This window comes from Dendrobates tinctorius, unplaced genomic scaffold (genome assembly GCF_039654945.1).
Source record: "Dendrobates tinctorius isolate UK_male_01 unplaced genomic scaffold, ASM3965494v1 ptg000155l, whole genome shotgun sequence".
NCBI classification, from domain to species: domain Eukaryota; kingdom Metazoa; phylum Chordata; class Amphibia; order Anura; family Dendrobatidae; genus Dendrobates; species Dendrobates tinctorius.
In genome coordinates, this window is record NW_027361822.1 from 12,623,714 (window position 1) to 12,639,353 (window position 15,640).

Here is a 15,640-nt window from a genome sequence, read left to right on the forward strand (position 1 = left end):
CGCCATGCACTGTATTGTGGTATATATTTATACCCCTGCACTAAATTGCAGTATATACATATACGCCATGCATTATGTCGAAGTATCACATACATTCACTATGCACTACATTGCAATATATACATAACCGCCATGCACTATATTGCAGCATCCATATATACACCATGCACCACATTGCAGTACCTCTATATACACCATATAGCAATATATACAGTATATATATGTATATATACATATGCACATCTGCTATGAATAATAGGGCAGTAATCCATGGCATAACAGCCATGCAGTACATAATATAACAGCATTGCCTATATATTATTATATATGTACGCCATGTCTGCAGCCAGGCCATAGTCACACAGTGCAGAGCCAGTGAGGATCTGCCATGTGTGAGGTAACATATAGAAATACCTGAGGACAAAGATCTCCCAGGATATAATGATCCTACATATGTACAGGATCAGACACTGCAGCAGTACATGGTGTATAAGGTAAATGTGCTCACCTCCCATATAATAAGGCCTGATATCCCCAATATTATACTCCCTGAGGCTGCAGACATGATCGCTGTCGAGTGGTCTGAGGTTAAAGAGGGTCAATCAACCTCGGTCAGTCCTATTTATGTTTTTCCCATGAGTCCCCACCTATAACCTGTCATTTCCTCCCTACCTTTAGACCACTACCCCTTGGATCACCATTCATCTCCCTCCCCGCTCTCCACCCCTCATCTTCTCCCATGTGGTCACTCCTTCCCTTCCAGCATCATGTCAGCTTCCCCCTATCCCTGCAGAGTGTCTAGCTGATACTTTATATTGACTCCACTACATTTAGTGGCGACTACTCACCTGGGTAGTCATATGTAGGTATCTCCTCTTTACACCGCTCATCACCCCTCACATATGTCTCTGTAGTATTAATATGGGTCAGATTTTTACCCTGAAACAAATAATGTAAAAGTCACAGACAGATGGTAAGTTGGTATAATGACCAGACTTGACAGCAGCAGTTCTCACATTGCTGCAGTTCTCCTGTATAAATCCCAACATGGCGTTTCCTAATTTTAACCAGCAGTCTCTGTAACCAGAAAATTGTGAGAAGATCCAGAAAACATCTGATATTTATGATCAGATTTATCCTGTCTTCTCCACCAGGTATAAATCATACAATGAACGGGCACTTTATTGGAGACACCCATCTAGTAGCATGTTAGACCTCCTTTTGTGAAATTCTTTGAAAAGCCAGTTCCACCTCAACATTGGATTAAAATATAAAGACTGTAAAGAGCGAGGAAGGATGACAAACGTTGCCATATTCCTGGAAGCAATCCATGACTATACAACCCTTGTGTCATGGTACATTGACCTTTTATCTTTGGGTAAACAGCTGCCCGGAATTGATAAACTTGCCAAAATGCTAAGGTAATGCCTAGTGTCCAAACGTCCATCCACATCTATCAGATGACCCAGGATGTGCTCAGAAAATATTCCCCACACCATTACTCTACTTCCACCAACCACAAATGTTAACATCTGACAAGAAGGGTACATGGATTCAGGCTGCTTATATGAAATTCTGACCCTCCCGTCAGCATGGTGCAGCAGAAATCTTGATTCATCTGACCACACAATGATTTCACCTGTTCAGACATATTGTCAGGATATCCAGAACTGACATCCAGTCAGTGTCTAGACCCCGAGAAATCCGTGCTGCTGCAGGGGTTTACCGGGATCCCTAGGGAGAGGAGCACGTCCCAGCATGACTGAGCACTAGCAGGACCTGCACCACAAGACTACCATGGGGCGGAGCCGGCCGCAGGTCTCCGAGAGGGAGCAAGAGCAGAGAGAGATGCTGGCCGAGAATAAAGACTCTACCAACAGGTATAGCACAAACAGAAGCGCCAAAGAGCGCTAGACGGGAGGGATGTCAGGGACAGGCTAAGGGTCACAAACGTACGGACAGCAGAAGTACCTGGGGTGTAGACAGGAGAATAACCAGAGACGTAGCCAAAGTCAGAAACCAGGAGAATAGACACTCAGTACCGAATCAGCAGGCAAGCGCACAATGGGGGACAGACCGGATCAGAAGCGAAGATATCAAACACAGATGCATGCACACACCACAAGGCACAAATGCACAGGGGTCACTTAAACTAACCCAAGGGCAAAAGTATAGCTGACAGAGAACCCTGGTAAAGAGTATAAATACCCCTCCCAGATCTAGAAAGAAGCCACATACACTTAACCCTGTGAGTGCAGGGCAAGAACCCTATCGAAACCATGACACTTATAAGTTGAGCTTTTGCCCACAAGAATTGGTTTTCAACTTGAACAACATTATTACCTGAAATGGTAGTCTGCTTTTATAGCCCATGCACATTAAGCAACGACAAGCACATTCAGGCACCTTAATCTGAGTCCCAGGATTGTATTCAGCTGCAAGATGCATCCCTGTGCACAGCCTGTTACGTAGAATAATTTTTTATATCGTCTTCGGACTACATTCAGTGAAGAATTGATTACATCCATATGATTTCTTTAGTGGAAGTTTATAGTCAATCACAACATTCTTATATTCTCAACACCATTACATTTAAAAAACCCATGACCATACCTCACTTACAGAAGCTCAATTTTCTAATTCTAATGCAGATTCACACTAAAATTAATCACTTGATTTTAAACATGGAAGCTCCAATCATGAAAAACCAAATGTCTCTAATTGTTGTGTCCCATGAATGGGAAACACCGGTATTGTATATTTCTCTCTGTTTAGTTTTTCCTCCAATCAGCAAAACTCCCTGTTGTTGCTAGGTAGAATTAGACTGTGTGAAAATTGTCCCTATGTCCCCCCTGTAGTTGAGCTCTGTATTAGGTTGCTCCTGCCTTCTTCAGTTTAGCCTACAGCAGCCATTACTCAAGATGCATGTGTACTCCCCTGTACAGATTACTCCTTTTTACCTACTGTTCATTGTAACTAATACAAGATTTTGGAAGAAAACAACATAGTTTCTCCTGGTCTTTCTATTGTTGCATTGCCAGTGGAGTTAAACTATCTGTGGACTCCTGGTGATGTGAGTACAAGTTACACAATTATCTAAGAAGCTGATAATTAGAATGTTTGGGATTCGCAGTCATCAGGAAGAAGCAGAATAGTAAAAAGGAATAGCTGTGACCAGGAATAGTATACAGCTGTAATCCAAGAAGAAGATTGTTTATAAGGTTAATGTAAAGCCACAACAATAGCAGCTTACATGGTTGCAGACATTCTGTGCTCTTCACTTCAGAAAATTGCACAGTGAAAAATTTAACCTGTTAGGCTGGTTTCACACTTGCGTTTTTTTTCGCGGTATTTTAGCGCTAAAAAGCGCATGCGTTTTTTTTCCTATACTTTGCATGGGATGCGCTTATGTGCGCATACACATGCGTTTGTATGCGTTTTTCCGCGCATGCGTGTTTTTGCGGTATGTGCTCGGGCGCACAAAATGCATCCTGTTGCATTTTTTGGGCGTCCGACTTGCCTCAAAAAAACGCATGCGCACGCAATGCGTTTTTTTACAGCAAGACACCCATTATAAGTCTATGGGTGCGCATATGTGCGCATTGGCATGCTTATGTATGCATTTTTTTGCGCATGCGTTTTTTTTTTTACCATTAGTTGGACAATGGAATTTAGGGGTTTAGGTTAGAGTTAGGGTTAGTTAAGGGGGTTTAGGGCTAGGGTTAGGGTTAGCTAGGGTTTAGGGTTAGGGTTAGGATGGTTTAGTTAAGGGTTAGGGTTAGGGTCAGGGTTAGTATGGTTTGGTTAAGGGTTAGGGTTAGTATGGTTTGGTTAAGGGTTAGGGTCAGGGTTAGGGTTAGGGTCAGGGTCAGGGTTAGGGTTAGTAAAGTCATGGTTTGGGTTAGTGTGAGGGGCCACCTAATGTTGGAAAAAAACACAAACGCGGTAAAAACGCACTAAACGCATACAAACGCATAAAAACGCTGCGTTTTTTTCATGCATGCTCATAAAAATGCTTGAAAAAAACGCAGCATTTGTATGCGTTTGTATACGTTTTTTCAATGCGTTTTTTTGAGGGAAAAACGCGCTGCAAAAAAAAGCAAGTGTGAAATTAGCCTTACTAAGAACAGTTCACAGCCTATAATCGAGAGAAAGGATCCATCTATAAGCTATTGAGAAGCTGCAGTTTTCATAGACTTGTATCACATTCTGTGCTGTCCAATTCAACTAGTTTCAACTTTGTATTGGTCTCCTTGACAACCAGGAGCAGATCAGCCCCCACCCTTGCACTCCTGCCACTATGTCCCAGGCTAAAAGAACCCTTTCAATGCTAGTCCTGCAGCAGCAAGAAATGGAAACAGAATTTTTCACAGTTCGCAGTGAAATATCCAAACTATCAACCAATCCTACATGGAAGGTCAAAGAGAACCTAGAATCCACCAAAGGTGAATTGCTACACCACACAACTTCCCTATGGAAAAGAATACTAGACCAAGCTACTGTCTTAACTGTGCCCAGCTCTCACGAGTTACCACCAGAGGGAGCCCTTTAATAATTGTACTCTGCATACCAGTCTTATAAAGACACTTGTAAAAAATGCATCTCTACTCGAAAGGAAATAAAGGAAATCCAGGACTTCCAACAGCTCAATGCCGAATGATACTGCACTGTGCGTGACATTGTGGACAAAACAGAAGCAAAAATCGCACAGATGTCAGATGCTGCATCCCACAGATCCAGGTCCGCTAGGAGCTCAAAGCACTCAATCATGTCAAGCTCATCAAGGTACTCAACCCTCAGTGAGCAGTTCATAAGAGTGCATACTAAAGCAGAATCTATGAAAGTGCAAGCCATTTTCACCCAAAAGAAAGCAGAGGGGGAAACAGAATCTGCACGCAAGAAGGCAGAGATGGAAACGGAATCTGCATGCAAGAAAGCAGAGATTGCATGCAAGGAAGCAGAGATGGATGCTGAATCTGCACACCAGAATGCGGAAATAGAAGCCCTGCAGAAGTAATATGAACATGCAGCAGCCATGGCAAAGCAAAAGGTCTTCGAGCAAGCTCTAGGTGGGAGCCAAGTAGGCAGCCTCAATTCGTAGAAACTCGACATTATCAGCATCCAACTGAACTTTAACTTTCCATTCTGGACTGGAACTTCTACTGCTGGGTTGGTGGAAGAGTTGGCATGGGCTTTCTATTGGACCCATTTTTCATTTTTTATTCAATGTCTATGTTTTACTACAAGTATAGACTTGATTTCTGCATTATATTGCATTGTTTTTCTTCTCTCATTGCAGGTTTTACGACATCGAGGGACAGAGTCGCCTCCTTATTTCGCACAATGACTTATGAAATCTGATGATTTCAGACGGGGAGTGTTGTGTCCCACGAATGGGAACAGCCTGTAATGTATATTTCTCTGTGTCTAGTTTTTCCTCCAATCAGCAAAATTCCCTGTTGTTGCTAGGTAGAATTAGACCATGTGAAAATTGTCCCTATGTCCCTCCTGTAGTTGAGCTCTGTATTAGGTTGCTCCTCCCTTTTTCTTCAGTTTATCGTACAGCAACCATTACTCAAGAAAGCATGTGTACCCCCTGTACAGATTAATCATTTTTACCTTCTGTTCATTGTAAACGAATACAGGATTTTGGAAGAAAACAGCATTGTTTCTCCTGGTCTTTCTACAGTTGCATTGCCAGTGGAGTTAAACTACAGTTAGGTCCATATATATTTGGACAGAGACAACATTTTTCTAATTTTGGTTCTAGACATTACCACAATGAATTTTAAACAAAACAATTCAGATGCAGTTGAAGTTCAGACTTTCAGCTTTCATTTGAGGGTACCCACATTAAAACTGGATGAAGGGTTTAGGAGTTTCAGCTCCTCAACATGTGCCACCCTGTTTTTAAAGGGACCAAAAGTAATTGGACAGATTAAATAATTATAAATAAAATGTTAATTTCTAGTACTTGGTTGAAAACCCTTTGTTGGCAATGGCTGCCTGAAGTCTTGAACTCATGGACATCACCAGACGCTGTGTTTCCTTCTTTTTGATGCTCTGCCTGGCCTTCACTGCGGTGGTTTTCAGTTGCTGTTTGTTTGTGGGCCTTTCTGTCTGAAGTTTAGTCTTTAACAAGTGAAATGCATGCTCAATTGGGTTGAGATCAGGTGACTGACTTGGCCTTTCAAGAATATTCCACTTCTTTGCTTTAATAAACTCCTGGGCTGCTTTGGCTTTATGTTTTGGGTCATTGTCCATCTGTAGTATAAAATGAAACCAGTCAGTTTGGCTGCATTTGGCTGGATCTGAGCACACAGTATGGCTCTGAATACCTCAGAATTCATTCGGCTGCTTCTGTCCTGTGTCACATCATCAAAAAACCCTAGTGACCCACTGCCACTGGCAGCCATGCATGCCCAAGCCATCACACTGCCTCCGTCGTGTTTTACAGATGATGTGGTATGCTTTGGATCATGAGCTGTACCACGCCTTCGCCATACTTTTCTCTTTCCATCATTCTGGTAGAGGTTGATCTTGGTTTCATCTGTCCAAAGAATGTTCTTCCAGAATTGTGCTGGCTTTTTTAGATGTTTTTTAGCAAAGTCCAGTCTAGCCTTTTTATTCCTGATGCTTATGAGTGGCTTGCACCGTGCAGTGAACCCTCTGTATTTACTTTCATGCAGTCTTCTCTTTATGGTAGATTTGGATATTGATACGCCTACCTCCTGGAGAGTGTTGTTCACTTGGTTGGCTGTTGTGAAGGGGTTTCTCTTCACCATGGAGACTATTCTGCGATCATCCACCACTGTTGTCTTCCGTGGGCGCCCAGGTCTTTTTGCATTGATGAGTTCACCAGTGCTTTCTTTCTTTCTCAGGATGTACCATTGTAGATTTTGCCACTCCTAATGTTGTAGCAATTTCTCGGATGGGTTTTTTCTGTTTTTGAGCTTAAGGATGACTTGTTTCACCTGCATGGAGAGCTCCTTTGACCTCATGTTTCCTTCACAGCAAAACCTTCCAAATGCAAGCACCACACCGCATATCAACTCCAGGCCTTTTATCTGCTTAATTGAGAATGACATAACAAGGGATTGCCCACACCTGTCCATGAAATATCCTTGGAGTCAATTGTCCAATAACTTTTGGTCCCTTTAAAAACAGGGTGGCACATGTTAAGGAGCTGAAACTCCTAAACCCTTCATCCAATTTTAATGTGGATACCCTCAAATAAAAGCTGAAAGTCTGAACTTCAACTGCATTTGAATTGTTTTGTTTAAGATTCATTGTGGTAATGTCTAGAACCAAAATTAGAAAAATGTCGTCTCTGCCCAAATATATATGGACCTAACTGTATCTGTGGATGCTTGGTGATGTGAGTACGAGTTACACAATTATCTAAGAAGCTGATAGTTAGAACACTTGGGATTAGCAGTCATCAGGAAGAGGCAGAATACTAATAAATTAACCATTTAGTGTATAATACTGGTGGATGAAACAAGACTGAACACAAGACCTTCTACACATCGTAGGGGAAAGTTCATGACACCTTTCCATCTACTTGATGACCCTGAGGAAGATTGGGATTTTTTTCTGAACAATCCTGTAGAAGAGGATTGTTACCCATCTCTCTGGTGTTGTCCGCTTACTGGATAGTATACAGATAATTATAGGCCGTGTGTTTATAGCCTTGTTATCTAGTGATGTGAGGGGCTGGGGAACCTCCATCATGATGTCTTTCTACAGATCTTTGTGTCTTTCTAAATACTCCCATTCCGCTATGGAGAAATAGATGTTGACATCCTGACACCTTATAGGAACCTGACACAATAATACCGTCATCCCTTTGTAGCGTTTCTGCATAATGTCCAGCATTCTCAGAAGTGTCACCTCTCCAGTCAGCAGCACAATCATCTTGTAGGTGAGTTCTAGGATTTTCTGGTCATTGATGTCCTCATGTATCAGGGGGTGAGGTGGAGGCCCAGTGATTGGGCTCTGGAGTCTTCCCCATCCCTCAGACACAGGGGCCTGACAGCGCTCACTAGAGGTCTTCTTCACTACTGTGTAATCCTGGTTATGGAGAGACACATTAATAAATCTCACTGCAGACCTTTCCAGAGTCCTCACCTCTCCAGTTCTGTCCATCTGTTATTTACATAGATAAGAATGATGTAATGTGACATCATCAGATTCTTTCACCTCTCCTGTAAGCCAAAAAAGGATCTCGAGAGTGAGGTGTAATATCTTCTCCACCATCTTGTCCCTGTTCCTATCCATGATGATTCGGTCAATCAGGAAAATTCTCTTATAAAAGACCTCCACTGAGAGGATCCGATGTTTTAGGGAAATGAATAGGAAGATGACTATGTAAAATCATAAAGATCCCATGTGATAATACAATTAATGGAAATAATAAGATGAAACTGGTCCTGGCCAATTAATGAGATTAATTCTCAGTTGGCATGCTGCATAATTCTGATTTTTTCAGAATCGAAAAGTCTAATTTTGCCCCTTCCATATATGAGCACTGTTTTACTTTGGATGGGAACAAGGTTGCTAAGATACTTGATTAGACAGAAGTGTTCTAGCGTGTTAAATATCTTCATTAGGAGCGGTGTGACCTGTACTGTGATCCTGCACTAAACCAGGAAACAGCCATCTTGCAAATACTGGAGATTTAGCCAGAGATGCACTGTGGTCTGTGGCTGTGACACTTCTAGGATACTAACTTGACCCCTCCACAGGCTTCAGGGAAAACTAGCACAGTTTGCCATTTATTTTCAACCTCCTCAAGAAAGTATCCAGTTCCCTATAATTTTCCAAAACAGGGAATGCTCCAAACCTAGCTTGCTGATCCTTCTAAAGTTTGATGAGTTCCAGTTGATAACATCTTGATGCAGAAAAAGGGCAAGTTTCTCAATCGGCTTGGCATTTGGCAGTCTCTCTTTCCTGAAATTGCAGTATAAGCTTTAACTTTTTGTCCAGTTCAACAGGATTATACAATTTTAAGACACTTTATAGGTAAATGTCCACAACCGACAATATTTCAGCCTTTGGAACAAGTTCCAGACCAGTCTCTAAAGTTGGAATGTGTCATCACTGGTACACAGCGCTCTCTTGTCCCTAATGCTCTAGTAGGAGGGCTCCTATCCCCCACCAATGTGGTGGAGGCATTTTCAAAAAGAGTTTTGCCCTTATGCATATATATTCATCACCACAATCCAAAAGAGCCCTGTCATGGTCCAGTCTGGAGTTTATTTTCTGCTGTCTTCACTCTGGACTGGTCATGCGGGGGTTAATCTCCTCAGCCTCGTTCTGGAGCTAGCTGGGCTATTTCAGTCCATCACAGCTTGCTGATCAGTGATAGTGATAGCTCAAGCTCCCAGTTTAGAGCCTCTGACCCTTGTACCTTGGTGATCCTCCTGCCTTTGACTTATATCCACATGTATGACCAGGACTGATCTCTTGGTATTCATCTCTGCTGCTATGTTCTCTGTCTGACTTTTGATTCCCCGGCTTGCACCCTGACCACGTCTTCCGTCTCATGTTTTTGGACCCAGCGCTCATGTTTGGCTTTTTGACCCTCGGCTTGGTATTTTGACTACGTGTATTGCTGCTACTTCTGGTAAGTCTGCTCCTGATTGTTTGACTCGGTTCGTCTGACCATTCTCTCGTTACCTGTGACACCTGTGCGGTTGCTCAGTGTTGCTACTCCTAGTGTGTAACCTCTCTTCCCTCACCAGCTCCCCCTGGTGGAGGTTTCACTACAAGCTCCTTATTCAGGAGACAGAACCTGACAGAGTATAAGCATATTTTTCCATCGACATCGCCACTATGCAAGACGAGTTGTAGCTTTGAATGCCACACTCAATTTACTATATCATGTACTGCAAAATGTGGAAAAAATGTATGTGAAGAATAAAAAGCAGTTCAATTGTTCAATTGTGTTTGGGTTCTGTTTTTTTACAACTTTCATTTTGAGGTGTAAATATCTGTTGACTTTGGGTCACTATAGTTATTCTCAAACCAAATTTATATAGTTTTTTTCTAATGTTTAACTACTTAAATCAGTGTTTCTCAACTCCAGTCCTCAAGACCCACCAACAGGTCATGTTTTCAGGATTTCCTTAGTATTGCACAGGTGATGGAATTAATGCTTGAGCAGGTGTTGAAATCACCTGTGCAATGCTAAGGATATCCTGAAACCTTTACCTGTTGGTGGGTCTTGAGGACTGGAGTTGAGAAACGCTGACTTAAATAGATAAAAATAGGTTTTTAACACAATAATCTGATAAAATTTTATGAAGGTGTCACGCTGTGACTGTCTTTGGTAAGGAAGAGGTGCCACAAACTGTTCCTTCAACTGGTACCCTAACTATGGACAAAGATCACGTATATGATGGAAACACGTCGCTTTGTCATCTTATCTTGCTTTTTTGATCTGTCCCAGAGCAATGATGTTTTAATGGAAGTAATTTTTCAATAAAGAATTTTCAAGTTTTTTTAAAAGGAGCTGGAACATTGCCTCTATTTTTTTTGGTACCCTATCTAGCCCTGTCCCGAGTGTACTCTTGAAGGTAGAGAGACCAGGGTCTCTGACCTTACTATGCTCCCGTAAACGTCCTAAGCTTTTCCCTCCCCCAGGAGGCTCGGGACAGAGAAGTTAGTGTATGAACACTCACCAAGGGTAGAGAGGAATAAAGGGAAGGAGAGGAATGTACAAACCAAATGGAAATAGGATAATGGAGAAAGCACACACCCAAAAACTGCATACAACACTCTCCAGCAGCAACTACAAACTCCAACTTCAGAACACCAACTCCAGATCTCCCAGGAGGACGTGACGCACTCATAACAGAGGGTTTGTTTTTTGTAGGGCAAGTTGTAGTTTGCATTAGTATTATTTTGAGCTATATACAACTTTGTGTTTGTGTCAATTTTTCTGTGTAGCCAAAGTGACAAAAAAATCAATTATATAATTTCACGTTTTTATTTTTGATGTTCACCATAAAGAATAAAAATTATTACATTTTATTAATTCAAACTGTTACAGACTTCATATTAAATATGTGTTGTGACAGGGTCACTGGTGTCGTACATGAGGGGAGATATGTATCACAAAGATTGCTTTCCTGTGTGATGAGAAAGCCATAGGTGTTTTCTTCAGCATGATATCTGCTGAGAGCAATCCAGTTACTATATGGGCATGGCTTTCATGGTAGGTAGGTCAGAGATGGGCGGGACGCCTACCCACCATATCTGGATGGAGGGGAGTTTAATGTCCAGCCAGTGTATTTTTCTCTGTCCATGTGTTCCGCAAGCCTCCGCATTGCTAGATCCTGCGAGAGCTGCCATATGTGTTGTCGCAGAGGACCTGGGCAGGACGGTGTATGAACTGTTTATTTTTCATTTGAGCCAGACAGGCTGTTTTTCTGTTACCATTTTGTTTTTGGTTTATGAGGCAATAAACCACCAAGAGACTTTAACCACCAGTGTGCTTGAGTCTACCTCGAGGAGCAGCTGAGCCTGTCAACCCCTCACAGTGTATTTTCACCTTTTTTATGTTTCGGGAAAGTGGGATGATTTGAATAGAAGGGGTTGATTTTTCTTACACTCTGTACATGAAGTGGGCTCAGCTCCTGCCTGAAAGCTGCAATATGATCTGAATAAGGTTTTCTTGCTCGTGGTGATCCATGTACATGCACAATGTACAGAAGAAAGGGGGTGAAGAAGTCAGTAGCCGAAACGTGCGTTGGGGCAGGCACCACCACCCACAAGAGGGTAATGTCTCTAATGTACTGAATATATTTTTTTTGTTTCCTTTCCCATTTAGAGTCCTCTTTTTGACGCAAAGACACTGTCTGTTTGTAGTACTCGAGAAGTTTATATTACACATTTTCTGTACAGCCTACATGTAACTTTTATGTGGGTGTATGGTGCCACCTTGTGGTTTCTCACTTTTTTAGCAACTTTTTTTTATATATTTTTTCATGTTAATAAAATTTGTATCTTTTATTCATTGGTTCTTGTTTACATATTTCTTTATACGACGCATTTTCATTGGGCTGAACCCATTACTTGTCCATGATCGTTTGTTGGCACCTCATTATCTTTTAACATTTAACTAGATGATTTTCTTTTTGGAGGAATGCCATAACTATAGCCACAACTCCCCCTTTATTCATACAGGAACAAATACACCCCCCAGTGAACACTGTCTGATAACAGCCAGGGGAACTCAAATCAAATGTTAACTCATTAGGTGCCAAATACTTTGATTGCTAATATCTCTGCAACAGAGAAGCAAAATAAAAAATACATATATTTTATAAACAAGTTTGATGTGTTATCTGAATTACATTTCCTTTTGGGAATACCGACCTTTGTTAATTTATTTTTTAATCATTATTTAGTGCTCCAAGCTGTTTTCCCTTATATGACGTGACTAACTACCGCATTTTTCGGAATGTAAGATGCACTTTTGTTTCGCCCAAATTGTGGGGGAAATGGAGGGTGCGTCTTACAATCAGAATAGTGAATAAATAGGGGGAAAAAGTGAAAAAAATCTTTCTTACTGAGAAGCTGGCAGCGGTTGCAGAGAAGCCTAGTAGAAGGAAGGGTCTCCGGTGGGGCAATGCAGGCCTGGAGCTGGGGTGTCGGTGCAGTTATCGGCGGTATGTGGGCGGCGTAATGCAGGCCAGCGCCATTGCACTTCGTGGATCAGGCTGCGAGTTTCCAGTTTCAAGAGTGAATATTCCAATGACCGCCTGTATCTACTACACAGGACTTCAAGAAAATGGCCGCTGAACCAGTGCATGCGCAGTTGGAGCTCTCGGTCACTGAACTCTCGCTCTGCACATGCGCTGCAGTAGATATGGCAAATAGCTGGCAGCAGACAGAATTCTGGGCTCAATGCACATGGAGACCTAAAGCAGAGGAGGGGGAGAGAAGAGTGATTCTCCTCTTCCTCTGCAAAGATGGATATTGATTGGTGGAGGGAACTGTTGCTGAGCTGCCTCCACCAATCAGATATCTATTCCTGCACAACGTATAGTGTAGCAGGTACATTAGCCCTAGATCCTTTGGAGAGGTGAGCACACATTGAAGGAAAGCACAACCCCCATCATCCTTCAGAATACACTGTACCAATGGGTGTATTCTGATGGATGATGGGGGTTGTATACATATTTGGTGTAAATAGGGAGGGATTGTAATGTGGCCAATGTGTTTATTTTAACTGTGACTACCACCTCCCTCATCTTTCAGAATACACCCATGTATACAGTACATGGATGTATTCCTAATGATGACGGGGTGGTAGTCACAAAATATGGTACTCCACAGATCCCCCATAACAGTGCATCATCTGCAGATCCCCCAAAAAATTTGTACCCTGCAGATCCCCATAACAGTGCATCACCACAGATCCCCTATAAGTGCGTACCATGCAGATCCCCATAAGTGTGTCATCCGCAGATCCCCCAATAAGTGTGTCATCCACACATCCACAATGCTGCTGTTGATTCCACTATGTTAAAATAATATTTTGTTATTTCATAAAAGGTTTTTGCACACTATTAGGCTCAAAATATTTTTTTTTTTCTTATTTTCTTCCTCTAAAACCTAGGTGAGTCTTATAATCAGGTGCGTCTTATAAAGTGAAAAATATGATGTGTTTTATGGCACTGCTTGTCAATGACAAATATTCAATGAAAATTGATGCTTCTTTGTGAGGTTTATATGTTTAAGATAACAAACACCTGTGCAAGATTTTGGTGGTCACCATGACTGAATGACAAAGTAAGACGTTTATGATAATATAAACATTTCTGAATAAATTATTTTCCATTTCTGAATAAATTATTTTCCACCTTCTGAACACAATGATTTTTTACCCTGTGAATTTTCCCATATCTAACAATGCAATTTCTCTGTAATACATTTCACCTTCAGAACATGAATATGGTTTCTCTTCTATATGAATTTCCCAATGTGTGACAAGATTTATCAAAACAAAAATGAATAAAAGATTCTACGCAGCGTGTGTTTTTTGATGGTGAATAAGATTTGATTTCCCAGAAAAATATTTCCCACATTCTGAGCATGAATATGGCTTCTCTCCTGTGTGAACTCTCTGATGTCTAACCAGGTGTGATTTCTGAGTAAAACATCTCCCACATTCTGAACATAAAAATGGCTTTGCCCCTTTGTGAATTCTCTGATGTTTAACAAGATTTGATTTAACTGTAAAACATGTTCCACATTGTAAACATGAAAATGGCTTCTCCCCTGTGTGAATTATTTGATGCTGAGCAAGATGACATCTCTGCGTAAAGCTTTTTCCACATATTGAACATGAAAATGGCTTCACCCCTGTGTGAACTCCCTGATGTCGAACAACGTCTGATTTTTGTTTAAAGCATTTCCCACATTCAGAACATGAAAATGGCTTTACCCCTGTGTGAATTTTATGATGGGTAATAAGATTTGATTTGTCTGTAAAGCATTTCCCACATTCTAAACATGAAAATGGCTTCTCTCCTGTGTGAGTTCTTTGATGTGTAACAAGTTTTCTCTTACATCTAAAAGGTTTCCCACATTCAGAACATAAAAATGGCTTCTCCCCTGTGTGAGATTTTTGGTGCTGTAGAAGATTTGGTTTCCGTGCAAAACGCAGTCCACATTTTGAGCATAAAAATGGCTTTTCTTTTGTGTGAGATTTTTGATGTTCAATAAGATTTGATTTCCGTGTAAAACGTTTTCCACATTTTGGACATAAGAAAAATGTCTGCCCTGTGTAAATTTTCTGATGTTCAGTGCTCTGTTGATCAGATGACGGGTCACAGATGTGAAGGTCTGAAGGTATATCGAAGATATAGGGATGCTTTTCATATGCATTTTGCTTGATATAACCATCTGCTTTAAAATATGAGGACATCCCATGTTCTTCCGAGCTCCTGAAACCGCCCCCTGCCAAAATTTAGACTGTTAGGATGTAAAGAGATCAGAATATGCTATAAACATAAAGATAAGAAAAACAAGTTAGATTATACTGACCTCGGGTCCGGTCCGGTGCCTCCCATCTTCTAGCGATGACATCCTCCTTCTTACTTCTGCCGCCGCTCATGCGCAGGCGTACTTTATCAGCACTATTGAAGGCATAGCAGAGTACTGCAGTGCGCAGGCACCGGGAAAGGTCAGAGAGGTCCGGCGCCTGCGCACTTCAGTACTTTACTCTGCCCTCAACAGGGCAGATAAAGTACGCCTGCGCAGAACCTGCGACAGAAGTAAGAAGGAGGATGTCATCACTAGAAGATGGGAGGCGCTGGACCGGACCGCGACACCCACGGCACCCGATGACGCCCCCCGGTGAGTATAATCTCAGGCTATGTACCCAATTAGCGTTTTATTCCGGACACTAAAAACCGGACTCCTTCCCAGAAATCGCGCGGTTTTGCCGCGATTTTCGCGTGCGATATTCAAGCACTTTCCAAGCGATTTGAAGCATCGCTTGGAAAGTGATTGACAGGTTGGTCACACTCGTCAAACATAGTGTTTGACAAGTGTGAGCAGCTTTTTACTATTGAGGCTGCCTATGCGGCATCAATAGTAAAAGATAGAATGTTAAAATGCTAAA

General features: G+C 41.7%; 1 protein-coding gene across 1 annotated transcript in view; it reads right to left on the reverse strand.

Annotated features, from left to right (window-relative positions):
- Window positions 1–13,719: 13,719 nt before the first annotated feature.
- Window positions 13,720–15,640, reverse strand: part of LOC141051175 (uncharacterized) — a 223,470-nt gene continuing 221,549 nt past the window's right edge. Inside the window, 1 exon segment of the mRNA XM_073548040.1 lies at window positions 13,720–14,709. Within this exon segment, the coding sequence (XP_073404141.1) occupies window positions 14,036–14,709 (674 nt within the window). The 3' untranslated portion in view covers window positions 13,720–14,035.